This window comes from Triturus cristatus, chromosome 10 (genome assembly GCF_964204655.1).
Source record: "Triturus cristatus chromosome 10, aTriCri1.1, whole genome shotgun sequence".
NCBI classification, from domain to species: Eukaryota; Metazoa; Chordata; class Amphibia; order Caudata; family Salamandridae; genus Triturus; species Triturus cristatus.
In genome coordinates this window covers 97,031,420-97,058,531 of record NC_140593.1, presented here as the reverse complement: position 1 = coordinate 97,058,531, position 27,112 = coordinate 97,031,420, and the positions used below count along the sequence as shown (strand labels likewise).

Here is a 27,112-nt window from a genome sequence, read left to right as displayed (position 1 = left end):
AATCATGAATACCTTTCTAGCGTGCCACAGAGGGGACCAAAGAAGTAGGTAAGCGTGCAGGCAGGATGCTGGTAAACATGGGTGCCACAGAGGGGCCTAAAGAAGTTGGTAAGCGTGCAGGCAGGATGGTGGTAACAAGGGTGCCACAGAGGGGTCTAAAAATGTAGCTAAGTGTGCAGGCAGGATGGAAGTAAACATGGGTGCCACTGAGGGGCCTAAAGGAGTAGGTAAGCGTGCAGGCAGGATGGTGGTAAACATGGGTGCCACAGAGGGGCCTAAAGAAGTAGGAAAGCGTGCAGGCAGGATGGTGGTAAGCATGGGTGCCGCAGAAGTGCCTAAAAATTTAGCTAAGTGTGCAGGCAGGATGGAGGTAAACATGGGTGCCACAGAGGGGCCTACAGATGTAGGTAAGCGTGCAGGGAGGGTGCTGGTAAACAAGAGTGCCACAGAGGGGCCTAAAGATGCAGGTAAGCATACAGGCAGGGTGGTGGTAAACATGGGTGCCACAGAGGGGCCTAAAGATGTAGGTAAGCGTGCAGGCAGGGTGGTTGTAAACATGGGTGCCGCAGAGAGGCCTAAAGAAGTAGGTAAGCGTGCAGGCAGGATGGTGGTAACAATGGTGCCACAGAGGGGCCTAAAGAAGTAGGTAAGCGTGCAGGCAGGATGGTGGTAAACATGGGTGCTACAGAGGGGCCCAAAGAAGAAGGTAAGCGTGCAGGCAGGATGGTGGTACCAAGGGTGCCACAGAAGGGGCTAAAAATTTAGCTAAGTGTGCAGGCAGGATGGAGGTAAACATGGGTGCCACTGAGGGGCCTAAAGGAATAGGTAAGCGTGCAGGCAGGATGGTGGTAAACATGGATGCCACAGAGGGGCCTAAAGAAGTAGGTAAGCGTGCAGGCAGGATGGTGTTAACAAGGGTGCCACAGAGGGGCCTAAAGAAGAAGGTAAGCGTGCAGGCAGGGTGGTGGTAAACATGGGTGTCACAGAGGTGCCTAAAGATGTAGCTAAGCGTGCAGGCAGAATGGTGGTAAACATGGGTGCCACGAAGGGGCAAGAGTACAGGCAGGGTAGTGCTAAACATGAGTGCCACAGAGGGGCCTAAGGATGTAGGTAAGTGTGCAGGGAGGGTGGTGGTAAACAATAGTGCCACAGAGGGGCCTAAAGATGTAGTTAAGCATACAGTCAGGGTGGTGGTAAACATGGGTGCCACAGAGGGGCCTAAAGATGTAGGTAAGCGTGCAGGGAGGGTGCTGGTAAACAAGAGTGCCACAGAGGGGCCTAAAGATGTAGGTAAGCATACAGGCAGGGTGGTGGTAAACATGGGTGCCACAGAGGGGCCTAAAGATGTAGGTAAGCATGCAGGCAGGGTGGTGGTAAACATGGGTGCCACAGAGAGGCCTAAAGAAGTAGGTAAGCATGCAGGCAGGATGGTGGTAACAAGGGTGCCACAGAGGGGACCAAAGAAGTAGGTAAGCATGCAGGCAGGATGGTGGTAACAAGGGTGCCACAGAGGGGTCTAAAAATGTAGCTAAGTGTGCAGGCAGGATGGAGGTAAACATGGGTGCCACTGAGGGGCCTAAAGGAGTAGGTAAGCGTGCAGGCAGGATGGTGGTAAACATGGGTGCCACAGAGGGGCCTAAAGAAGTAGGTAATTGTGCAGGCAGGATGGTGGTAAGCATGGGTGCCGCAGAGGGGCCTAAAGACCTAGGTAAGCGTGCAGGCAGAATGGTGGTAAACATGGGTGCCACAGAGGGGTCTAAGGAAGTAGGTAAGCGTGCAGGCAGGATGGTGGTAACAAGGGTGCCACAGAGGGGCCTAAATAAGTAGGTAAGCAAGCAGGAAGGATGGTAGTAAACATGTATGCCACAGAGGGGCCTAAAGAAGTAGGTAAGCGTGCAGGCAGAATGGTGGTAAACATGGGTGCCACAGAGGGGCCTAAAGAAGTAGGTAAGCGTGCAGGCAGGGTGGTGCTAAACATGGGTGCCACAGAGGGGCCTACAGATGTAGGTAAGCGTGCAGGGAGGGTGCTGGTAAACAAGAGTGCCACAGAGGGGCCTAAAGATGCAGGTAAGCATACAGGCAGGGTGGTGGTAAACATGGGTGGCACAGAGGGGCCTAAAGATGTAGGTAAGCGTGCAGGCAGGGTGGTTGTAAACATGGGTGCTGCAGAGAGGCCTAAAGAAGTAGGTAAGCGTGCAGGCAGGATGGTGGTAACAATGGTGCCACAGAGGGGCCTAAAGAAGTAGATAAGCGTGCAGGCAGGATGGTGGTAAACATGGGTGCTACAGAGGGGCCCAAAGAAGAAGGTAAGCATGCAGGAAGGATGGTGGTACCAAGGGTGCCACAGAAGGGCCTAAAAATTTAGCTAAGTGTGCAGGCAGGATGGAGGTAAACATGGGTGCCACTGAGGGGCCTAAAGGAATAGGTAAGCGTGCAGGCAGGATGGTGGTAAACATGGATGCCACAGAGCGGCCTAAAGAAGTAGGTAAGCGTGCAGGCAGGATGGTGGTAACAAGGGTGCCACAGAGGGGCCTAAAGAAGTAGGTAAGCGTGCAGGCAGGGTGGTGGTAAACATGGGTGTCACAGAGGTGCCTAAAGATGTAGCTAAGCGTGCAGGCAGGATGGTGGTAAACATGGTTGCCACAGAGGGGCCTAAAGATGTAGGTAAGAGTACAGGCAGGGTAGTGGTAAACATGAGTGCCACAGAGGGGCCTAAAGATGTAGGTAAGTGTGCAGGGAGGGTGGTGGTAAACAAGAGTGCCACAGAGGGGCCTAAAGATGTAGTTAAGCATACAGGCAGGGTGGTGGTAAACATGGGTGCCACAGAGGGATCTAAAGATGTAGGTAAGCGTGCAGGCAGGATGGTGGTAACAAGGGTGCCACTGAGGGGCCTAAAAATGTAGCTAAGTGCGCAGGCAGGATGGTGGTAAACACGGGTGCCACAGAGAGGCCTAAAGAAGTAAGTAAGCGTGCAGGCAGGATGGAGGTAAACATGGGTGCTGCAGAGGGGCCTAAAGACGTAGATAAGCGTGCAGGCACAAAGGTGGTAAACATGGGTGCCACAGAGGGGCCTAAAGATGTAGGTAAGCATGCAGGCAGGATGGTGGTAACAAGGGTGCCACAGAGGGGCCTAAAGAAGTAGGTAAGCGTGCAGGCAGGGTGGTGATAAACATGGGTGCCACAGAGGGGCCTAAAGATGTAGGTAAGAGTGTAGGCAGGGTGGTGGTAAACATGGGTGCCACGGAGGGGCTTGAAAATGTAGCTAAACATGCAGGCAGGGTGGTGGTAAAGGTGACTGCCACAGAGAGGCTTTAAGATGTAGGTAAACATGCAGGCAGAGTGGTGGCAAACATGGGTGCCACAGTGGGACTTAAAGCTGTAGGTAATTAGGTGACAGAGGATTAGAGCTGGAGGGGGAGTGCTAGGTGGCACATCACTCTCACAACATGGTCTTCAGCACACCATTTATTTCCCGTCCGAGGCAATTAGCGTTTCACGTTTTTGATGTTGGCAGTATGGCATTCACAAAGGTACTCCATCATGGCAGCGCTGTGGCCTTGCAAAGCTGGCCATACTTTGTTGGCTTCCCAAAGATGCCCCCTTATTTCTTTTTCTGTGGCACCTTGCCTGGCCCCCCCCCCTCCCCCAAGACTTCACAGTCACAGTAAACTATGCCACCCCTACCTTCTACTTCTAATCACAAGACTGAGGACTGTTAATTGACTAGTCTTTATGGTGGTCCTCCCGGTATCAACAGGATATAATCCAGGTCGCCATATCTCTTCATATACCAGTGGTTACCTGATCGCTCATCGTCAACAGGAAAGGACCCATGGAAACTTGCTGACAACTGGAGGCCACAGATACAGGTGGCAGAAGCACGCTTTCATCCCCATAGGCCGGAGAGATATACCAAAAACCGCTGGTCATCAAAGGACTCGAAACATAGTCCACCTTACGGGTCCCAAATAGTTACATTCTGAGCATCGACACCGCATGACGACTAAAAGGATAACGATAGCGCAGTCCATTCCGAGAGTCACTTCACTGAACATCTCCTAATTGCCATCATAAAAAGAAGCACTGGGATGAAGTCTATAAAGACAGAGCGCCGATCCCTCCTCGGATACATAATGCCACTTATTGGACGACTTCCAGCCACAGTAAACATAAGAAATCTGATCATAAACATAGATGAGAAAGTATCAACACAGCAAATGGGCCTGCAGAGCTAATCAGAGCTGCCAGCATCACGCATATCTTAAAAATGGCGCTTCTAGCTCTCACGTTACTTCATCCATCACACTACTATGCGCTACGGCCTATACCATGAGAGTCAACCTCGTGGACATCACAACATGGAAACACTTCCCACATAGGCTCAAAGCAAAGACTAAGGGGCATATTATCAAGAAACGGCGTTAAAATTATCGCCGCTTTAGCGACAGAGTACTGCTGCTAAAGCGGCGATAATGGGCTTGATAATATGCCCTTGTGAATTCCCATAGAAGCCCAGGTTCTGGTGTCAACATGGGCTTCTATGGGAATTCTCTGCGGCTTATTATCAAGCCCATTATCGCCGCTTCAATTTTAACGCCGTGCTTGATAATATAGCCCAACGCTCTTCCAACCACACACCCATAGGGTGTAGCCTGCGACCTGCGAGCACAACCATTTGAGCACACCACATAGGGGTAGTAAGTACTATACATTTATTACAATACCTGGACATGCCGTCCTGTCAAGGAGACCGATTGCAGACGATACAAAGATGGCTACTTTGATAACTGTGTTCAAAAGGTGTCTGGTTTGCAGGGGGAGTAGAGCCACATCTCTAACGAGTTCCTGTCTCCATGCTCCTGCCTCTCAGATCAATACTCTATTTGTCTCTGTAAATTCAATTAGGATCCATCAAGTACTCCCGGGAGGAACCGGAATATACCGCGCCTGCTTTGAATCCAAGACCCGCCCTCTGTGTGTCCGGCTACGGAATGCAAACATGCGCACTTGAAATCCCTGCTAGCAGCGTCTTTGCTCCTGTGAGACCACACTACTCCCTTCTCTGGTCACATCCAGCCGGCAGTGTGACGCTATTTCACAGTCACACACTTCAAATGCCATTATTTCGGATTACTTACGATTACCATAATTTCAGTCTAATAGGGTTATGTACCTTAATTTTAGATTAAAATATTTATTTATTTTTAAATTTGTAAGTCATTAATTTTAATTCCTTATAACGTTTATTTTTTTTCATTTATAAGTGTAGCCCTCAACACCTAAAGACTATTAAATCTTATCCCTGCATTAATGCCCGGGCCGATTTTATAATAAGGAGATAGGAGCATGCAGCCCCTTCTTAGAGCCTCTTTAAGGCCCCAAGACCCTATGTCCGGGGCTGAATTTATAATCAGGGGAGGGGGTATAATGCACACCTTATCCGAGCCTCAACAAGGCCCCAAGGACCCCAATCACCAGTCTTGAAACTTTGAAAATGGGGAGTGGGGTGCTTGGCCCTCCTCCTTGAGCCATTTTATGGCCCAGGAGACCCCATTCCCCAGGTCCAGGATGGTGTCCAGGGGATCCCAGACCCTATCATCCCCACGAGAGCGCGAGCAGGGAAAGTGTCATGTCCTCCAACCCAGCGGGAACAGACAACCTTTTCCCTGCCCTCTTTCTCAGGCAGGGAAAACACAGATTTGCTCCCCTCCGGTGGGAGCAAACGGAAAGATGCTACCGCTGGGTGGGAGCAATGCCAGCTCACACTGCAACCAGGATGGGTGCAGCCAGAGGACACGGAGGGGCTTTGGGTCCCGTGGGCCTCCTCCAGCAGCCTAGAGCGAGGGCGCGCAACCCACTTAAAAATATAAACAAAAACAAGAAGTCTGCTCCTGCAGTAGCAGGGAGCCAGTAGAGTGCTGGGGTCCTGGGGCCCCACTCTCCATAACCCTCCACAAAAATAATGGTGTGGGGTGCTCCAGGTTGGACGTGGGGCACCAAGATTTTATTTTTTTATGGGTTGACGATTGCAGGGAGCTGTGGGGCTGCAAGGGCTCTGGGCCTGCAGCCGTCAGCAGAACTTAAAGACCTATGTGTCCCGGGTTGGCACCGGGACACCTAGGACACCCAAAATATAGTGGGCAGCTTGCAGTGAGCCTGCAGGGTCACAGGGGCTCTCTCCTGCAGCCTTCTGCAAATAAAATGAAGACCTGGATATCCCAGGTGGGCACTGAGACACCTGGGTCACCCAAAATATACTTCTAAAAGAATATATATAATAAATGTGTGTCAGGAGCCGCCCATTTATTATTCAGAGCTCCATGCAATGAGCACCCATAATGCCCTGCTAGGTCTTTTAAACATACTTTTCAAGCATGGTGGTGTCCTTAGAAGGAGCAGAGGCCCCAACAAGCATGTTGTGGGGGGCTGCAAGGAGTACAGTAACCCCTAAGCAACAAAAAAAAAAGCAGTGAGTCTTCTGGGTCATCAAATCCATGAACCCAGGAGAGCTTACCATATTTTTAAAAACGCTCCTAGCTGAAGCTCTTTGCACTTCACCTGGAGTGCAGCGCCCCCTTGTGGTAGGGTCTATGCTGCACTTTGTAGCTTGAAAAATGTTCACAAAAAAGACTTAAAGACATATTTATAAAGATGTATTGAATTTTGCTCAGACAATCACTTTTATTAAACATTGAACTGTTTGAAGTAATGAAATATACATTTCATTATTATTATTATTGTACATATACTTAATATATGTTGATACACTGCCCCTTCATAAAGCCAATAGGCCCACTGTTTATATTTTGGTGTTCTGTCCCTTTGACAAACTATGAAGTTCTGCCTTACTTAAAAGGACACCGTTTATATTCATTCATTCGATCTGTGGGCTTTAAGCGCCAAGCCCTGTGTCCAACTCCCGCTACACATAGCTCGTGTGCAGGAGAGGAGTTTGAAAACGAGCCTGGCCGACGGCCAACTCCACGCTGCGAAGGCCCTGTGTGGCGCAGGTTGCCTGCCGAGAGGTTGGACACAGGGCCTGGTCACAGGCCAGTCCCTGCAGCCAACTCCATGTTGGGCATAGCCAAATGCCGTGAACAGTATAAGGTTATCTGCCCGCAAGGGGTTGGATGCACACAGCCACAGAACAGGCCATTAGGCCAACCCCATCCTGCTTACGGCCGAAGGCGTATGGTGAGAGAGAAACACTCCTGTGGGTGCAGCCAAAGCCCACTCAATGTATACTTTAAATCGTTGGTAACATAAGGTCAAGCAGACGCCTTCACTTTCAAGCCAGAGCTAAAAATTAACTTTAGATCAGAGTGAGTACCAAATGCTTCTTGGGAATCAACATCTGCACCACATTCTCAATATTTTGTAGAGTGTAAGATGCACCAGTCGTAACTGGGGATAGTCACAGATGCGCTGCGCCATTTCAGTGTCCGCGCACCTATTCTTTCGGATCTCTCTGTCACATTGGATACTGCCCATCATGACATTTGCCTATTCTGATTGGTTTAAACGGTCATCATCATCCATCTCAAAGGCTATTTTCCCGCTGGGAGGGGGAGGGCTGGCGCCATTGGCTGCTGGTTTGCAAAGAACAACCATCACCTCTATTGCTGCTGACCCCACTCCAGCTCCCTGGGGTTTAATGCAGCAAGAAGACGGGGGGCCGGGGTGGGGCAAAAACGAAAGCCAGGAATGCATTCTACTTTCTTCTTCAGGTACAACATTCTATGCTTAGTTCTTTCATGAGAAAACACACCTTAGTGAAACAATTTAACCCCAAAAGGCTCTTTTCTTGGATGTTAACAGGTACCCCCACATGTACCCCAAGACTGACCCCGGTGGGGGATCTGGGAAGATCTCTCTGGTGTATCTCACTGGGCTGACCACACCATTTTCTGGTCCGCTTCGTGGTGTGGCACAAGGCTTATGATAAACCTCATTCCTTAAGGTGTGCTGACATGCAGGTCATATTTTTATTTATTTAAAATGACACCCCTTTAGCAATTGATTCTAAGGGTGGCAACGCAGAGCAGTTAAAGGCGTCTTCCAGGAGGCGGGAAATCATACAGCAGCTGTGAGCAAAGAGACTCCTATGTAGTGATGGACACAAAAGCACAGATCTTTTACTCAAAACAGCACAGCTGCAGCTAAACCCACTGAGCTTCCTTTCAAGTGCCTGTTCGGTGTGAGTGGCAGGGCTTGATTCTTTGCATCCTTCAGTTGAACTGTTCCATTCACTTACTAGGTCTTGGAATGCAACATTCTGTGCCAGCCTGTCTCACCCTCTGCCTCGCACTCTCTGCCCAGGTCCTAAGCTGAAGGCTAGTCACACTGCTGTCGATCACTCAAAAATATGAATGGGAAAACTGGGCAAATTAATCTATACGCAGGTCTCAAACTTTAAACATGTGTGATGTAATTTAGGTGTGTGCTGTCTGATGCTGTACAACACGCATCATGTGTGCAGTTCGCGTCCCTTCCCCATCACATGGTAGTTTCTGTAATCCGGTCTCACCTGGGCTCCATGCACACACTATGCAGTTCTATGTAGAGCACAAGATGTTCGACATGTTCAGGCTGCAATAAAACTGTCCTCTGTGCCACTCCGTAGCTATGGCCTTGCTCAGGAAGAAACTGTAAACATTGCCCTATTTGTGTCATGTGGTGTGGCAGCTGAACCACAGACAGACAGACAAGAATTACACACACAATAACTTCTTGTTAAGAGAAATGGTGCCCTCGAGGGCTTCCTGTCAAATGATGTTGGCAACTTCCTGCCTGCCGCCTTGCTCATAATTTGTTAGTATTCATCTATAAATGTTCTAGTATTACTTCTAGCCAGACCTAAAAAGTATAAAGTCCAAAAAGAAACAGAGCTGGGAATTGTGCCCAAGATTCTCATCTCAGCATGCCTTGGCTGGGAGAATGTGCTGCATTTACATCACCGCATGGAGGCAAGTATGTGCCCAGCTCAGGGATGCTAACCCCAAGCGGGGACCCTACAGGACGCCCCCACACAATAACGCCTTTCAAACCTCCCCAACATGTTTGGAATATTTTCAAAAGGTTAGATAAAGTAGCAGGTATGCCATCTTAAGAGATGGGGGGTGAGTGTGCCTCCTTCTGTCAAAAGCTAATTTACCCTGGCCTAAACCCCGATGACAGATTCCGCCGCTTTACATGTTAAACTCCCCCCCCCCCCCACCAGCCCCCGGCGATCTAGAGATGCGATCACGAAATCCCTTTCATTAGACAAAACAGCAAGATGATTAAATTCACATTTTTTTTCTTCTGGACGGTACCTTTAGGAGGGGTCAGCCTGAGGGTGAACTTTGAAAAGCACCCGCCATTTCCTGGCCAGGATTTGGAAAAATAAAAAATGGCCGCCTGGCGGGAGAGGCGGCGACGCTTCAGCTGATGGGAGCGATGGCAGAAATGTTGCAATTTTTGGTGGCAGCTTTCCGCGGGCTCGCATTGTTTTTGGCCCTGCGAGGACTTGTAGGTCCGGATTCTTGCTTTGTTCGAACTTGTTTTGGCCAAGGCGCGGCCGGCGAGCGCGGAGCGCCGCTCGCATGCTCTGGGCACTAAGTCAAAAGGAAACGACACAGTTCAACCGAAGTCCACGAAATTAGACCCAGATCTGCTGCGGTTCCAGTGAGGTTTTCTGACTGCCGCAGCCATAAACTCCCAAACCGGATTGTGGTATTTGTAACTCGACTCCGCGCTCTTATAATGGCAGGCCTTGGAAGGCAAAAGTCTGTTTTCGTCATGGAGGCCAGACTACGGACAGGAGGTTTGTTTTTTGTTCTCATGGTAATGTCCCTGCCTGAAAAGTCGCCAAGATTTTCCTGTTATTTTCTTTTGCATGTCATTATTTTTACATTTTCTGTCGCCCTGTCTCACCACTGTGGTGTAGTCGTTACACTAGGGCCAGCTGCAGCTTTCACATTATTTGAGGAGTGGAATTACAATATTATACAAAAGTGCAAAATAAATCCCCAAAACTAATAACAAATGCATATTTGGCTATTATCATGGGGGCGGGGTGAGAGGGCGATGGTGTCTGGTCAGGGGACACTATTAAACAGGTTGTATAAAAAATACATAATGCATAAATTATGGTCCAACGTGCCATTTTGAGGTTCTTGTATCATCCTTCGGTAGCTCTGTAGGTTCATAAAGCATAAATATCAGCATCTTTCTCCCTCTCTCGGAATCTATCGCCAATCATCGTTAAGAAAGGGCGCAAGCAAATTTTATGGTGAATTAAACCTAAAATATACTATTACTTCCCAAACTTTACTCCAAAAGATGGAAAGCTGAGTCGCTCCCTTCTGAGGTTTGAAACAATTACTTGTGGCTAGCGGACAGATCTCGTTAGCAGGTGCTACACCCACTGAGCTGTCTCACTGGTGCTGATCCCTGTCGTTTTGTAGCAGCTAAGAAGGGTCTCCCTTCCTTTCTTTGGAGACAGGTCTGCACAAGCTGATCCTCATATAGCAGGTAAGGAGTCGGTTATTTTCACAGGAAAGGACCTAGAACATTGTAGACAGAGAGAACAGACTCAAACATCTTCCAGAAAAAATCTACAAATTGTTGTAAAGTTCAGAAAGTAGAAAGGAGACCCACACCATGACCCCCCCTCTCCCTGCTGGCCAGTTATTGATGGATTCCCCCCTAAATTATTAAAACAAGGAGAAATTATGGAAAGACATGTTCATCCTACCGCCTTTCTTCCACCAGCGCGCAATGCCCATAGGGCTCAAAGGGCTGCAGCCCCCCACCCCGTCGTGTGTGTCTGCCTGGTCTGAGACAGCTTCCCGGGCACACACACAGACAGTTCTTGAGCTGCTGTGGGCTGGCTGGTCTGGCGTCTGTCTTATTGCAGCCACACCCAAGTACTTCATGAGTCTTTAACCCCTTCGCGTGGCACGAATTTTGCCGCGGCGCTGGGGGGGTTTGGGGGCAGCGCGGCGCCCCCAAGCTCATGACAGAACCACTCCGTCATGAGCCACGGGCGCGCTGTGCTCATGACGGAGTGGTTCCGTCATGACTCCGCCCACTCGCGCTAATCGCCCGCACAGGCGGGGAATCAGCACCGCGTGGGCGGAGCGGCTGCCAACGGCCGCAGCATGACGGAACCACTCCGTCATGAGCACACGGCGCCCGTGGCTCATGACGGAGTGGTTCCGTCATGAGCAGGGAAGGGGTTAAAAGACCATTTACTTGTTAACGAGGCTTTGTTGTTTTTCACCCCTTCTTGGAGCCCCTGCATTTCCACACTGCCTATTGCTGGAAGAATTACACCCCCCACCCCCCCGAAATGTTTAGTAGCCCCCCTAGTTGCGCCTCTGTCCCCCACCCATACACTTTTGGCATTTTATACCGAACCAAGGTCTATAGAGCTCTGATGGGGTCCATTCTACAACCTTGGAAGCGCAGCCCTATACCAGGGTCAGCAACATCCTTCCATCCAAGGAAACCTTTTCATTGCAGCTCGATTGCTTTTTTTGCAGGAGTCTGTTTCTGAAAGAACATTTAAAACCGATGGGCTTGTTCATTTCAATGGACACATATATTTGTCTCAATGGCAGCCTTCAATGTGCCGGTCATTGGGTCAATAATATGATCTGCTCCTTTGTGTAAGGTAAAGCCATCCCTCTCTCCTAACACACAAAGCTGTTACCATTTTTAAGTCTCGCCTAGACCGCATTTAGCTTATTGTTGTCAAAGACCTATTGTGTACAATGCCAACCATGAGAGTGGGCCGAACATGAGAGTGGGCTTTGGGTCAACCCATCGCTTGTCACTTGATGCCTTTCTTGTCAATTTCATTTACTTTTCCCTTATTTGGTGTCTTTCCTTTCTCCTCATAGGACTCGCCTGTCTGTAGGCGAATGCATCTTCTGGACCACATCAAAAACGTACGAGAGAGAGAGCGAGATTTGGTAGGGTACAGATTTAGTTAAAAAAAAAAAAGAGAAATTAAATACCTCCAGCTGGGTCCAAACTTAATGCTGACATATCGATTCCTAAAGCGTTGGGAATGCAGAATGAGTATTTCGGTGGGAGGGGAGTGGGGATGGCGGGTAGGGTGGGTGAAAGGGAGGTCTGGGGGCTTAAGCAAGCGTTCTCGCTGGGGGGATGGGCATAACTTTTGAGTCTCTTCTTCCACAGTCCAATGACCTGACCGTGACCTAGAGAAGGTTAGCGTGACCTCGGATACGCTGCTTTCTGACTGAGTGGTGATTGGAGGAGTTTAATTGTGGTACGCCTTTCACACCACCATCCATGAAACAGGTGCAGAACAAAGACTTTTTCAATCCCGCCAGAACACAAAGGAATACCGTAGGTAGATGCATCCCTCTCCGTAACCCCCCACAACCCACCACCCCAAACACACACACACACTCACTCACTCTTTGTCCTGAGCTAGACAAACAGCTCGGAACAGGTACTCTATACACCTTGGTCATTATCTGGAGGAAACAAAATCGGATTTTCACCATAACCTTTGGCACACAGTCAACAGCTTTTTTATTTCCAGGAAGCTGATTTTGGGAGTTTCAAGTTCAAAGAAGTCATCATGCACGACTTGTAAACTTTCCACATAGGCTCAAAATAAAAACAACACCTTTCCAGCCACACAACCCACACGATGTAGCTTACTAGTAATCGAACGCAATGTATTGCTAAATCCCACATCTCGCAATTGCCACAATAATGGCCCCACACCCTGTAAACACACATAGTTGACTGTGAAGAACCCACAGATGGCTTTGGTTTGTCAATGAGAGAATAAAACTGAAATAAATTGGCAAGCCATCATTAGTGGGTTGATTCAAGTCCTATTTCAGAGATGTCTTGAAATTGCTGGTCACAAGTTACGGTCAGCGGCAACAGCTGTCTAAAGCTCAAATCAGAGAAAACGGAAGTCCTCGTCTTCCAGTCCACCACCTCAGCATGGGACAACACCTGGTGGCCCACCACCCTCGAGGGAACCCCCCAAACCCACAAACCATGCTCGCAACCTCGGCATCATACTCGACTCCTCCCTCACCATGCACCAGCAGATCAATGCCGTATCCTCCACATGCTTCAACACTCTCCGCATACTCCGCAAGACCTTCAAATGGATCCCACCGAATCCAGAAGGATCATCACCCACGCACTCATAACCAGCAGACTGGGCTATGGGAGCGCCCTCTATGCCAGAATGAACAAATCTCTACTCCTCGAACTCCAGACAATCCAGAACGCCGTAGCTAGACTTGTCCTCAGCATCCCACGACAACAACACATCACCCAACACCTATGAGAACTCCACTGGCTCCCCGTCGAAAAGAGAGTGACCTTCAAGCTCCTCACCCATGCCTACAAATCCCTCCACAACATCGGACCCCAATACCTCAATGAAAGAATCTCCTTCTACGCACCCAAGAGAAACCTCCGATCCGCCGATCTTGCCCTCGCCGAAATAGCACGCATCCGCCGAGCCAGAGTGGGGGTGATCGTTCTCCTACATCGCAGCCAAGACCTGGAACGAACTCACCCTCAGAATCAGACGAACCCCCACATGGCAAGCATTCAGGAAGCGCCTGAAGACCTGGCTCTTCGGATGAGATGAAGCTGCGTGAACACCCCGCCCCAGTGCCTTGAGACCCTCGTGAGTGAGCAGTGCGCTTCGCAAACCCCGGATTGGTTGATGGACAGTCCGACAGCACTGATTGGTTGTTTCACCCTTTTAAGTTGATAAGATGGTCACCAGTGAGTTGAGTAATTCACATACCAAACATCCACGCCCAAATAGGCGCGCAATACAAGCACTCGTTTTTAGTGTAGAAGTCCATTTATTCAGTTGGCATCAAATAATTTTTCGAATTACTAGCTCAGCCCTCGGGGCTCTGCAAATGCGCAATATTTCCATGTTTATCAAGAAAAAGGTGAACCCCTCCTCCAGCTTGTCACTGGCATGTGATCAACCAACCCATTTAGTCCCACTGTCCTTGTTATCATTGAAAAGGCCATGCAAGGGTCATGGTTCTCTCTGTCCAGTCCTGCATCCATCAACAATCACCAACAGCCCTTCTAGAATGTTCCCTGAATTGATGACGTGATTTGGGGCTTTGAGACCTATTGTCACATCATTCACCTGCAGGCCCCCTTAAATATAGAGCTACTCTGGACAGGTTGTGCCTTTCAGTTCTTCTCTCTGGATGGGGGCTCGCGTCTAATGTAGGCTGCGGCATGGACACACACAGACACTCACACACGGGCCATTTTTTAAAAGGGTCCCAACAACTCCCATGTTTAGGAAGCGGAGTCTCCTGCTGGTAGATCCGATACAAAACTGTACGTCTATTGAAAACGTCAGATTAAATGCAATGTTTCAAGCTAGAAATAAACACTGACATTCAAAAGGTGAAGTTATTCCAAGTAACTATAAGTCCCGTCCCGTCATGCACAGGGCTGTCGTCAATGATGTCAGTTCAGTTGTCGTCATTAATGTTATCAATGGTGCCACAGAACATGTCACGAGTGTTGCAATATGTGAGGTCACAAGCAGTGCACAGTGAGGTGCACGATTTATCGTTACTTCAAATAAGTATAACTGTTGAATTTAAGTGTATTTTTAGTTTAAAATGTTACGTTTAAACTGATGTTTTCAACTGCTATAACATCATTTTAACTTTGTTTTTGCAGTGAATTACTGAGTTTTTTTTTAATGCGGTGTAAGATAATATTACCATACCTAACTATAACATCACATTCACCTTTGTTTTTCAGTGAATTTCTAGGGTTTTTAACATGAAGTAATATTTTATTACCATAAGTAAAGCCAACCACCGCCATTGGTGGTTTTGGCTGTGAGCAGCTGGGGAGGACTGCAGGGCCTTCCACCTACCTCCAGCGCCCCGAAAATCCCTTCTCTGCACGTCCTTTGCCTGTTTACAGCAACCTATCGCAGGCCCAACCTCTTTATACATTTTTCTGACCCTGTTACTGGACCCCGCAAGACCCTCACAGGAGTCAGTCCTCACTGAGTTCCCGCAGGAGTCCAGGGGGCGGCGCTGGCTCAACAGGGACACCCGTGAGAGGGGGGGGGGGATGGGAGAGAGAGTGTGTGCGTGTGTTGTTTACTGACTTTTAAATCCTCATTCTGTAATAGAATCAAACACATGACTTACCTTGGAATAAACCAAACATCTGAGGTCATCGTTAAACGTGGAACGGGCTAGACGGAACCTTTAAATAGCCGTTTGGTATACAGCGGTATCAAGCGGCACATAGAGCGGACTTCAGTGAGCTTGTCCGGCTGCGCAGAGAGGGCTTGAACTCTTGACCTTTGCCCTTGGAGCCCTGGGCTTGGACCCGACGGCCCGCCCTTTCTCCATTCATCTGTTCTCTGGGGCACACGTATTCCCACAATCCCTTGCGCTCCCCCTCCGGAGGAATAAAGCAGTCATTTGGACCCCGCTATTAGTTTCACGCCGCTATAAATACATTGCGGAATTTCTTCGCCGAGCTTCTGTGCGTGATATTGTACATCGGCCACCTTACTCCCTGCCCCGGAGCCGCGGAGAGACGCGTTTTAATACCCTGCAGCCGTTACTTGTGGCAGGGCCCTAATAGAGACGTGTTCATATTTGGTACATGTAATAAAGCTCGCCTGTCACCACTAGCCCTAGCTTCTCCCGTCAACATCCGGGCCCTTGCGGCTGGGTCTGGTTCTCTGCCACCGAAGATGACACATCAATGGCTGCAAAGGGTCCCCACATTGTGTGTGACACCTTCAGCCACTTTGGAGTTTTTAGCCAATGAAGCAATGCACTATGGGATTTGTAGTTTCGCTTTTAGAATAGTACGTATTGGGCTCGAGAGCTCCAGCAAGCAATGCGCCGTTGGCAAGAAACCCAGGACACGGCTGGCAGAAGGTATTACACACGACAAGGTGCCACTTGGCCAGCATGCCAACGTGGAGGTGGCTGTGGGGGCAAGGTAGCAGTGTTGGGATGGAAAAAGGTCCCCTGCATGTCTCTGGTGAGCGTTTGCCCTCATTCCAAATGCATCCCTACCTCAGCATACATGCCGATCATGTGTGGGCAATGAAGTACTTTTATGACTTACAGGCTCTGTGCCCTGTGATCTGAAGGGGCACCCATGTGTGCCCTCTTTACCAGGTACATCAGGTCTTTCTCGCTCATCACATCAGGAGAGTCAGCCACTGGCCTCTTTACTCTTGCCAACTTAACCTGCCACGCCCCCTACTACCAAGTCCTTCGCCCACTCACGTGGGGCATGGATGTTGCATGTGTGCACCGTTTGGCAGATGTAGAGGATAAGTGTATGTAGTATGTATGACGCAGGTGGCAATACCCACACTGGGATCCATTTTATATTTGCTGCCTTCAAGTGGCACCTAAGATGGAGGGATGGAGGGGCCCAGACACCGGGTGAGAATGGCAGGCCTTCCGTCAGGATATTCCATGGATACTTTGTTGTTGGTGAAACTCGTGAGCTCTAAGGAGAGGAGACAGAGATCCCCTTTGAAGCTAGGGAGGTTCTCCTGTCCTTTTCTGGCCCACAGTTCTCTGGAAGATTTACCTCTCAGATGACGGAGGTATTAAAGTGCCTTTTTAGCCTTCCTTTGGCTTTCACCTGCCTGGGGATTCCTAGCCGCACCCATCTTCCTGCTCACACATTCTTGTCTTAACCAGCCTGAGCGAAATTAGTGAAAGGTCAGAATTGCCCAGAACCTGAGCTACTGGAATATACAACCCCTGTCTGCCACTTTAGTATAAAGATGGGGCAAAGACTTCCAAGCACAGTACCAAGACTTCTCGATTAGAATTCAGGGGTCTCCACACCAGTGGCCCCTGAGAAACTCTCTGCGCTCCAGGCATGCGTCACCCACTTCCCCTTGCCAGGTTCTAGACAACAAACTGGGGATTTCCCCTAAAAAAAGGTCCTATGGAGGTGACCAAAAACTCTGGAGGGGCACTGGAGGTATCCTTGCACAAGGAAGATGTTACTGAGGAGGGAGACATAAGGGAGTGGAGGCAGGACACGCCAAAGACATGCACGGCGGAATCAGGGAAGGACATGCACCACTCCACGAGGACCAGGCTCTGGAATCCACAAGCAATCCCGGGAGAGCTGGGGCAGGGTCACTGCTCCAGACACTCTGTGGGCTGCTGAGGATGCACCATGTCGAGCCACAAGACCCGACACACGGTCACAGGTTAGGCCTACAGAAGCAAAGGGGCTAGAGAGACAATGTGCAAACCCCAGAAAGATGCAAAAGAGGTGAGAGGAGCCCGCTACTAATAGAGAGGGGCTCTTGAGACCCACTGAAACCCCAACCCAGGCCATATCTCCCCACTAGAGACTGCTGGCTATCGATTCCCTTACATGTGAGGGGTCCCAGTGACTGGTCAAGAACCCTCTCAAACAGAAGGAATGCTGTTCTCTCACAGCCTCGGTCTCAGCCCCCGCCAGAAGGAATGCTTTACTCTCACAATCTCATCTCAGCCTCAAACAGAAGGAATGCTGGCCCCTCACAACCTCATCTCAACCCTAGACAGAAGGAATGCTGGCCCCTCACAACCTCATCTCAACCCTAGACAGAAGGAATGCTGGCCTCTCACAACCTCATCTCAGCCTCAAACAGAAGGAATGCTGGCCCCTCACAGCCTCGGTCTCAGCCCCCGCCAGAAGGAATGCTGTACTCTCACAATCTCATCTCAACCCTAGACAGAAGGAATGCTGGCCCCTCACAACCTCATCTCAACCCTAGACAGAAGGAATGCTGGCCCCTCACAACCTCATCTCAGCCTCAAACAGAAGGAATGCTGGCCCCTCACAGCCTCGGTCTCAGCCCCCGCCAGAAGGAATGCTGTACTCTCACAATCTCATCTCAGCCTCAAACAGAAGGAATGCTGGCCTCCCACAACCTCATCTCAACCCTAGACAGAAGGAATGCTGGCCTCTCACAACCTCATCTCAACCCTAGACAGAAGGAATGCTGTCCTCTCACAACATTGGTCTCAGCCCCCACCAGAAGGAATGCTGGCCTCTCACAACCTCATCTCAGCCTCAAACAGAAGGAAGGCTGGCCTCTCACAGCCCAGGTCAAAGCCCCGGACAGAAGGAATGCTGCCTCCTCACAGCCTCGACTCAGCCCCCGCCAGAAGGAATGCTGTACTCTCACAATCTCATCTCAGCCTCAAACAGAAGGAATGCTGGCCTCTCACAACCTCATCTCAACCCTAGACAGGAGGAATGCTGTCCTCTCACAGAATTGGTCTCAGCCCCCGCCAGAAGGAATGCTGGCCTCTCACAGCCTCGGTCTCAGCCCCCGCCAGAAGGAATGCTGGCCTCTCACAGCCTCGACTCAGCCCCCGACAGAAGGAATGCTGCCCCCTCACAGCCTCGACTCAGCCCCCGACAGAAGGAATGCTGCCCCCTCACAGCCTCGACTCTGCCCCCTACAGAAGGAATGCTGCCCTCTCACAGCCTCGACTCAGCCCCCTACAGAAGGAATGCTGCCCTCTCACAGCCACGACTCAGCCCCAGCCAGAAGGAATGCTGCCCCCTCACAGCCTCGACTCAGCCCCAGCCAGAAGGAATGCCGCCCCCTCACAGCCTCGACTCAGCCCCCGACAGAAGGAATGCCGCCCCCTCACAGCCTCGACTCAGCCCCCGACAGAAGGAATGCTGTCCTCTCATAACCTCGGTCTCCACTCTCAAGCCCAGACAGACGGAATGTCCCTCCTCGCCGGTATGGACGGTGCCACAGAGCGGCAGAGCCGGTCACCCCCTCCAGTCCGTAGTGTGTGCCTTCCGTGGCCTCCCGGAAGTGCCCGAGAAGTGGGGAACAGCTTGTCTCGGAGCCGCGGCAGCTGCGGGCCGGGTGTCAGCATTCATTTCACACCAGCTGCAAGTCTCGACTCTAATTGATTTATGGCCCCCTGGCCACCCCACTCGAGAGCACAATTACACTGTCCGGCGCAGATGTTGCCGACACGGAGCCGGAGTGACGGGCAGTTAAATATTTACAGATACATCTACAAGTGTAAAGCCTGGCCCTAAGGGGCGTCCATACAGGCCACAATATATGGAGCTGCGGCGGGGTGGGTGGGCGTGCAAGAGGAGGGTGTGTACCTTAGCTGCAAAATGTACACCAACAAAGAATGGATGCTGTTTCTAAAAGGAGAGTGCTGGAAAGAAAAGGAAGCGAATGGGACAGGCCGTTTCAGAAGCTCAAGCGGGAGGAACCACCTGGCAGCATGAGGGTGCATCTTTCGGGGGTACTTGGTCTGAGTCCTTAAATAAGTGAAGGGGACACGTAGGGTTCTCTCAAATGCCTAAATAAATGTATGCCATGGAAAGCTGAACGGCTGGAGTCACCTTGACTCTGCTGTGTAGCTTGGTCCAGCAGTCTGAGCCTAGCACAACAGAGGTGGCGTGAAGGCGGAGTCACATGAACCACTGCACACTCAGGGCTTGATTTAGATCTGGCGGACGGGTTACTCCGTCACACGGTGCCGGAAATCCCGTCCTCTGGAAGATAAATCCTATCGGACAGGGCTGTGAGTGGGATGAAAAAACGGGGGGGTATCTCAAAGGTGTGGCTTAAAACATTTATGCAAAAAAATTGCGCTCAGCATAATGTGCCGCCCGGCTGGTATTTCGCTGCTTCTGTCATTGCATCCACATATAATACAACAAGTAACATTACACCTACAACAACCCAGGACGGTTGCCTTTGTCAAAGGTTGTTAGTTGGATAAGATAAATATACTACGTGCATACATACAACTATGGCTTCGTTGTATATAATATTGAAAATGCTTTAGTTCTTGCGCGAGAGGTTGTGGCGTAACGGCTAGAGCTGCCATCTTTGGGGCCGAGGAAGCAGGTTTGAGCCTCAGCGTCGGCTCAAGATCCAGTGTTTCTGGTCAAATCACTTAATCCCCCCTGTGCCTACTGAAAAATAAATGCAGCTGTCCTTGTTGGTGCTCATGTAAAGCACTTCAAGTTTTGCAATATAGAACTGCAAAAAACAAAAGTTACATCAAAATCAGTGAACTGCTGCAGAGGTAAGATTTTTTTTCTCCATTCTGAGAGTGAGGACGAGAATGGAGAGCCCAATAGGGGCTCGTCTGGGCACCTGCTTATGAGAACTGCCAATACTGAGCATCTGCAGGACCCGGCCCACTTAAAGCCCTGCTATAGTATATAATGGGATTTATATTTCGGCAGAGGAGATATCCATCCCCGTTGTGACGGAGTAACCCGTCCGCCAAGATCTAAGTCAGGCCCAGAATTATTATGTAGGGGATAATGTTCCCCCGAATGTGGTTTCTAACGATATCCCAAGTAAATGAGAAGTTACAAGTGTACATAAAAGATGTTGAGTGTCTTTATAAGGTTATGGAAATCCGAAGGGACTTTCAATATTCTTAAAAGTACCAATGTGAAGGGGGGGGGGTACATTATTCCATATAATGAGCAGGCCCGGGAGGCAGCTGGACCACCGAGTGCAGTCTTGCAGCGTGCGGGTACTCCGCGGGGTGATGCCTTACCTAGCTGTACTACATGTTAAGTGCTTCCATGCGCCTTCTCTCTGCTGTGCTCACCCATCTGCTGTGCTGCCCTACAATGTGTGAGGCCTCTCGCCGCAGGTGACATTGTGGGGTGGGGAGGAGCAAGCCGTCAGCCCAGAAGCAGGAGCCGCGCATGCACCGGAGCATTACTGTTCACTCATTTGCTTGCACAAGATAAATACTAGTGACATATATTCTTATTTTAGGTGCATTCTGACGTCAGAACACATGTAATAAGAAAATATTCTAGCCCATATTATAGTAAAATTGCAGCCTCACACTCATTATACACAAAGGCCTAGTGAGTGTTATAGCTTTAAAAAGAATGACTCTTCAATAACTTAGATTTATAGGAAACACGAGATACATTATTAAAAAAAATAGCAAGTTGCTAGCCATAACTGTAGTCATGAAAATAGCTTTAGGGTTATGGTTCTATTTCGTGGGTTAGTCTGTGGTTCGTTTCATTGTTCGTTTTGTGATTCGTCCATAACTGTATTCAGGAAAATAGCTTTAGGGTTATGGTTCTATTTCGTGGGTTAGTTTGTGGATGGTTTCATTGTCCATTTCGCGATTCGTTTCGGTATAATCCTATCCTAGGCTGTAATGGGACAATGTTATCCTATGGGAATCCAGCACCGTGGATAGCTCCGAAACTGTCCATAGTCTTACCACTTATTGTGGGACTTAGTGGAGGTGCCTGGGTTGTGGTATTTCAAAGCCACAGAAGGGAGATGCCGATTTCACAATTGGTGGCTATGCTTTATGGCTACCTCGGAATTTCAAGCAGCTTTTCTGGTTATATGTTGACTAAACTAAGACAAACGAACTGGAATAAAGGTACCTTTAGCTGGACTATCCTACGGGTTACCGGACTAGTCTCCTGTTAGGGTTAGGCAACAGAAACACTACTCACTCGCTGTGAGTGCAAAAACCTGAACAAGGATTTGCTGCAGTGGCACCTGGTGGGCTCCTAAAACGATTGCTGCATCTTTGGACTCACTGATGGTAGCCGCACATGGCCAATAGCCCTGGGTCCTAAGGAAATTTGTCTCCTGCTATAGAAAGATGTTGTCAGCCAAGCTCAGAGGGGGGTCATGGAGTCACAGATGGACCTTCCATCCATCAGCAAGCTCTGTGGCCACGGAGGCCAGGCAACTCTTTTACAAAGGCCGGCAGGGCCATCAGGATGGCAAGTGTAATGTTTAAGTGTAATGTTGGGAAAATCTTACACCACTCAGCTGTGAAGATGGTGGCAGAGCCCATGCTCAATGCCAGTCCCAGGCAAAGGTTCTGGAATTGTGGGGATGATCAAAGAGGGGTGTACTCTCTTTAAGAAGGTTTGGGTGAAGACAGTATTGGTTGTCTGTGGCGTCATATGAACGAGGATTACTATAAAAAAGTAAAATTTAAAACTATTTCTAGCATTTTCAAAGTATGGCGTAATATAAAAAAACGAATCGGCCTAGGTCGATATTCATACTCTACCCCCGTACTTCAGAATGCGGATCTTCCAGAAATATTTCATGACATATATGTACAGAGATGGGCTGAACTAGGTGTTTAACGCCTTGGTTGTTTTTTTTATGATAGGGGAATAAAATCATTTGATGAATTAAAAATTGAGTTCCATTTGACAAATCAGGATTTTTTTAAATTTCTCCAGGTGAGAGATTTATTAAGTAGGAAAATGGGTGGCCCCATCAAATTTCATCGGTGTGATATTATAGAAAAATTGAGACTAGTTAAGACCCCGAGAATCGGAGAGATATATGCAGGACTAAATGCTTTATTACCCGATGATATGAACAAACATCTGACGACATGGCAGATCAGACTGGGGGTTACATCTCAAATCCCTTGCGAGGCCTATGATATGTCATTAACTCATTTAATGTCTATGAAACTACAGGCACAATTTTTCAAAACATTTTTTTCACTTTATTACACTCCTGAAAGACTCGCAAAATGGGGGACGGGGAATGGAACGTTTTGTCCAAGATTTGCTCTTCCAGCAGCAGATATAAAGCATATGTTTGCTTCATGCCCTGTTTTAACCAAAGTTCTCTCTGAAATCTCGGACTTTCTATCAAGGATTTTACATTGTAAGATTAACATTGCAAATACAGAAGTATTGTTGGGGGTTTCCAACAACGGTCGTTCTAGCGAGCAACACGGGCTGATATTTGTTGGTATGGCCATCTTCAGGATGTGTATCGCCTCAGCCTGGATAGATCCAATACCCCCATCATTCTTTGAATGGAGAGCTCGGCTATTGGCGACTTGCAGTCTGGAGGTTGCCATTTATAAGAATAAAGGGAGGGATAAGAGGAAGAGGGGTATGAAGATCTGGGCACCATTGATTGCCTGGACACAAGAAAACTGATTGTGGAAACTGGATATTGATATGTCGTATATCGCAAAATTCTGTTTGCCTTTCATGTCTTGTTTTTTCTTTTTTTATGTACAAATAAGCTCTCTGTTGGTTAAATATACGAGTTACTTGTTCCCCGGGTGAGGGTGAAGTGGGGTGGGGGGCTAATGTGTTGTTTTGAAAAAAATAAAAAAAAATAATAAAAAAAAATAAGAAGGTTTGAAATGTTGAAAAGGAGCATGTGCTCAGTCAGTAGTCCAAGAACCTGCTCAACTGGAATTGTCCTTGTACGACAACTCCCCTCTGTCTGCGTAAGTCCGGTGCTGGAGACTTGTGTGTAAATAGGGGTATCTTCCCCGAGATCATTTATTGAGTTTTGGATTCCCACAGACCTCCACACAGGCTTGGCCCCAGAGTCAGGGAGATATACAGTGTGCAGTTTGATGTCCAGGGAGGCCCACAGGTTCATGCACTTCATGCCAGTGTGAGTCTTCAAATTACTGCAAATACACCAATCAGCACTGGTGCCATCTTCAAACTTTTGGGTCTTAGCAAAGGTTTGGGGTGACTGTAGCACCAGGATGCCTATGTGCAGCCACACAGCTTACAAGTGTATTAAAGCTGTGTCGAGCCCTTTTGTGGATCACTGAAGCTGTAAGGACCACTCCGGCACTATCAAAGGTGAGACCGTATGACCTCCCCACTGAACAGGATTCTGGGACTTGATATGAGACAGACATTCAGCCTCCCAGCCGTTGGTTCTCTAGGCCAGCTTAGTCATAAAGTCAAGGCCTTGCTCAGGGGAGATGGTTTTGGCTTTTAACGAGACTTGTACTGTTTCATGTTGAGACTTGATACAATATAACACCATTGTTATTATACCATTAAAAATAGGATGTCCAGCTCGGGCTGTCTCTTTGATAAAGAACAGCTTTGATATCACAGATGATCAATGCACCAGCAAGATATAATCCTCAAACCTACTGTTCACGATCGCTGTTGAGAAAATACGTTTTCATATGCCACATTGTTTGCATTAACAAGTGTGATTTCATTTTTTTACCTGCTTAAAGTACAAAAAAGCTTTAGCGTTATTGCATTTACAAATATTTTATACACACTGCCTATATGAAATGACTTTTTTGTGTAGTTTATCCCTAGATTTTTGCCGTATCTCTTTTTTGCTGGCTGTAGAATTCTGTGCACTTCACCCCTGCTAATCTGAGGTAAAGTGTTGGTGCGCCTCCTTTCAACACGATGAAATAGGTATACTTCGAATTGGCATATTTAGCTTACTTATAAGTTCCTAGTACATGATACAAAGTGTATCCAGTAAGTTTATTTTACTAGTGGACTGCAGTCCCTATTCTGCAATCTAATACAGTGGCAGAGCAAACATGGCTTCATGTCTACCATTGTTGCCTGACAATTGCAGTGTAAAACTGCGATTTGACCTGTCATAATAAAAACTTTTGATAAGTTAAAACCTCCCTTTTAAATATTAATAAATCACTTCTATGTATGCCTAGTAAGCCACAAGGAGGGGTGCATGGTATTGACAAGTAGGACATGTAGAATATTAATGTTAACATGTTTTTAAAGTAACTAGCACCCAAACGATATTTTTGCTGTAGCAGGCCTAGCTGTCCTAAGTTAAAAAAAAACAGAGTGTAGATTAAAATCCTAATACTGTATCTTCGATGGTACTAGGCAGAAAAATAATTAAACAACTCCTTTTAATAGTTAATTAAATCAAATTCAATGGTGAAGTTGGATTTTTAATAAATACTAAAGAAAACTAACTTTTAGAAACTTGCCTTTTTCCTGCCTAAAGTTCCTGGAGGCTAATTTGCATTTGCTCTCCAACTCCGCTCAGCCAGTGATTAGCATTTGACTAGGAGTCAACAAGATGTGAAATTCCTCCCAGGAGAAAATAATAGGCTGGCCTTCATGAGCTAGGATGACCCCTCTGAACCTCACAGAATTCACAGTGTCGGGGTTGTGGGCATCCTTTTTGATACTACAGGGTAAACTTCTGCTGGAAGAATGTGCTGGATTTACATATAACTAATGCTCCCAATTTTTTGATTTGACTGATTTTTACAGATAAATACAGAGAGATAACAATGTGTTTCTTTTTTATACTTATTTTTAAATGCAGGAAAATACTGAGAATTATTGTGCTTCTTGTGAATGAATCTTCATGCTGGTCATGATTTCCAGGCAGTGGCTGAACACATAGACAGCATAGGGAGGTACAACATGGGATGAGATGTTTCTAAATACAGGCATACCTTTACATATGTTTGTGTATAATGCCAATATTGTGAGTGTAGTGCTTGGTTATTTTTGGCTGCCTAACTTCCTAAAACGCAACAGGCATCAAAGTATGAGTGCAATTGTATCAGTTAAATAAATGTGGAACTATATCATTTTATGACTCCATTTGCTCTTAAAACACAAAATAAATAGGGCTAAATAACAGTTAGATCGGTAAAAAACAAATATGGATAAATAAAGATGGAAATATTAAAGTAAATACCAAAAATCTGGGAGCCCTACATATAACATTTGGGGCACACTTAAAAGGAAGGGACCAGGATACCAAGACAATTCTTGTATATCCATTGTCTGGTTGCTGAAGAAGCCTGCTGTTTTCTACCCGACTTCTGTCTCTGGGTTTATTGTGGGTACAGCAGCTGTTCCAAACTGGATTTTAGTGTTAGATGGGGGAGGGCACTAGGATTAACATGGATAACCTATTTTGTATTGGCATCGGATGTGGTCCACCTCTGAGTTGACAGACAACAGGGTGGGGCTAAGAGATGTTTTAGACAGAGCACAGGGGGGAGTTTTGATACCCTGGTTGGATTATATAAAGCAGACCTTGTACTCTATGAAATTACATGAATATTGTTTTTCCCCTGAAACCATTACATCCTCCCAACAAAGAAACTGAAGGCCTTTATTGGGAGCTTGATGAGGCTAAATTTCCCAAACAGGTAGTCTTGGGCCAAATGATTGTTTTATAGAATTCAAGCCTACCTCGTACTTTGAAAATTATATGAATGACATTGACCCCCCATTCACAAAAGCTCTTTACATAAGGTTCAGGTTAGCTAATGTTAACTCCAAAGCACTAAAATATGTAAACACAGCAGTCAATGGAGGTACCCCCGGGGTACACAGCAGAGCGCTTGAAATGGAAAGTGTCATGGAGGTCTCTATTTCAGTTTGCAAGGTTTGGGGTCAGGTTGTCATTGGTGCCTCAAAGTAGCAGAGCTTCAGGTGCAAATATATCAGAGTTTAGATATTCCGCCCAAAAACATCCACATCTCGTAAGCAAGGAGGTCTTGGTTAGCCAAATAAACACGTTTGTTATCCTAAAACATTAAATACTTGTTGAACTGTTACTTGCAGCCAGGAAATTGCAATGGAAAAGTTCTCAGGGAGACCAGGGCTATCTCCAGGCATATAGTGAATATTTCCTGAGGACTTTAAAATTGGATATCTCAGCCCTCAAATATGCTACTGATACCGGGCCAATGACTCCTCCCAAGGGAAACAGATCTTGCACACAATTGTGTCACAATAGGCTCTAACTCTCAGGTAGATCTGTGTGGTGATGCTACAAGGACAGCGGGCATACCAAGAACCTTTCAGGTTCATTGCTCAAGCTTTTGATGTGGCTAGTATTTATACTAACCTGGTGGTTGACTTTTGTACAGTCCGGCAATGTCCAACGGACTCAAGTCTGAGTTGGGAATAATTCTTTGGGTTGCTAAGTAAAAGAGTCTGGTTATGCCGGGAGAGCCAGTGGCTATCCTGAAGCAAGGTGGTGGTGGCCCACAAATTAACAAGGGAATATTGGTGCATGGGAACATGGTTGCCAGGCAGAGTCACTGCTTTGTGAGGCTTGCATGCACTTGATGAATAATTTCCTGCGCAGTCTTCTTCTCAGCTTCATGATGGGTATGGAGGACTTCGCTGGCACATTGTTCAGCTCTCTAGACTCCCTGGGCAGGCTAGGAGCTTCCTGTCAGGCAGGCCAGCAGAACTTTGCAGGGGCCGTATTACACAAGTGCCCTGGGGGCACAACAGGCGTTTGTGTCCGCTT

General features: G+C 47.9%; 1 protein-coding gene across 4 annotated transcripts in view; it reads right to left on the bottom strand.

Moving 5' to 3' along the window:
- The window catches only part of RARB (retinoic acid receptor beta), a 1,132,713-nt gene that overhangs the window by 274,447 nt on the left and 831,154 nt on the right, over positions 1-27,112 (bottom strand). Inside the window, exon 1 of one of the 4 annotated variants that reach the window (XM_085630537.1) lies at positions 15,201-15,354. The exons of the other annotated variants lie outside the window; for them this stretch is intronic. Within the exon in view, the coding sequence (XP_085486663.1) occupies positions 15,201-15,219 (19 nt within the window). The 5' untranslated portion in view covers positions 15,220-15,354. Of the gene's footprint in view, positions 1-15,200; positions 15,355-27,112 lie in introns of those variants that run through there. 4 annotated transcript variants of the gene reach the window in all.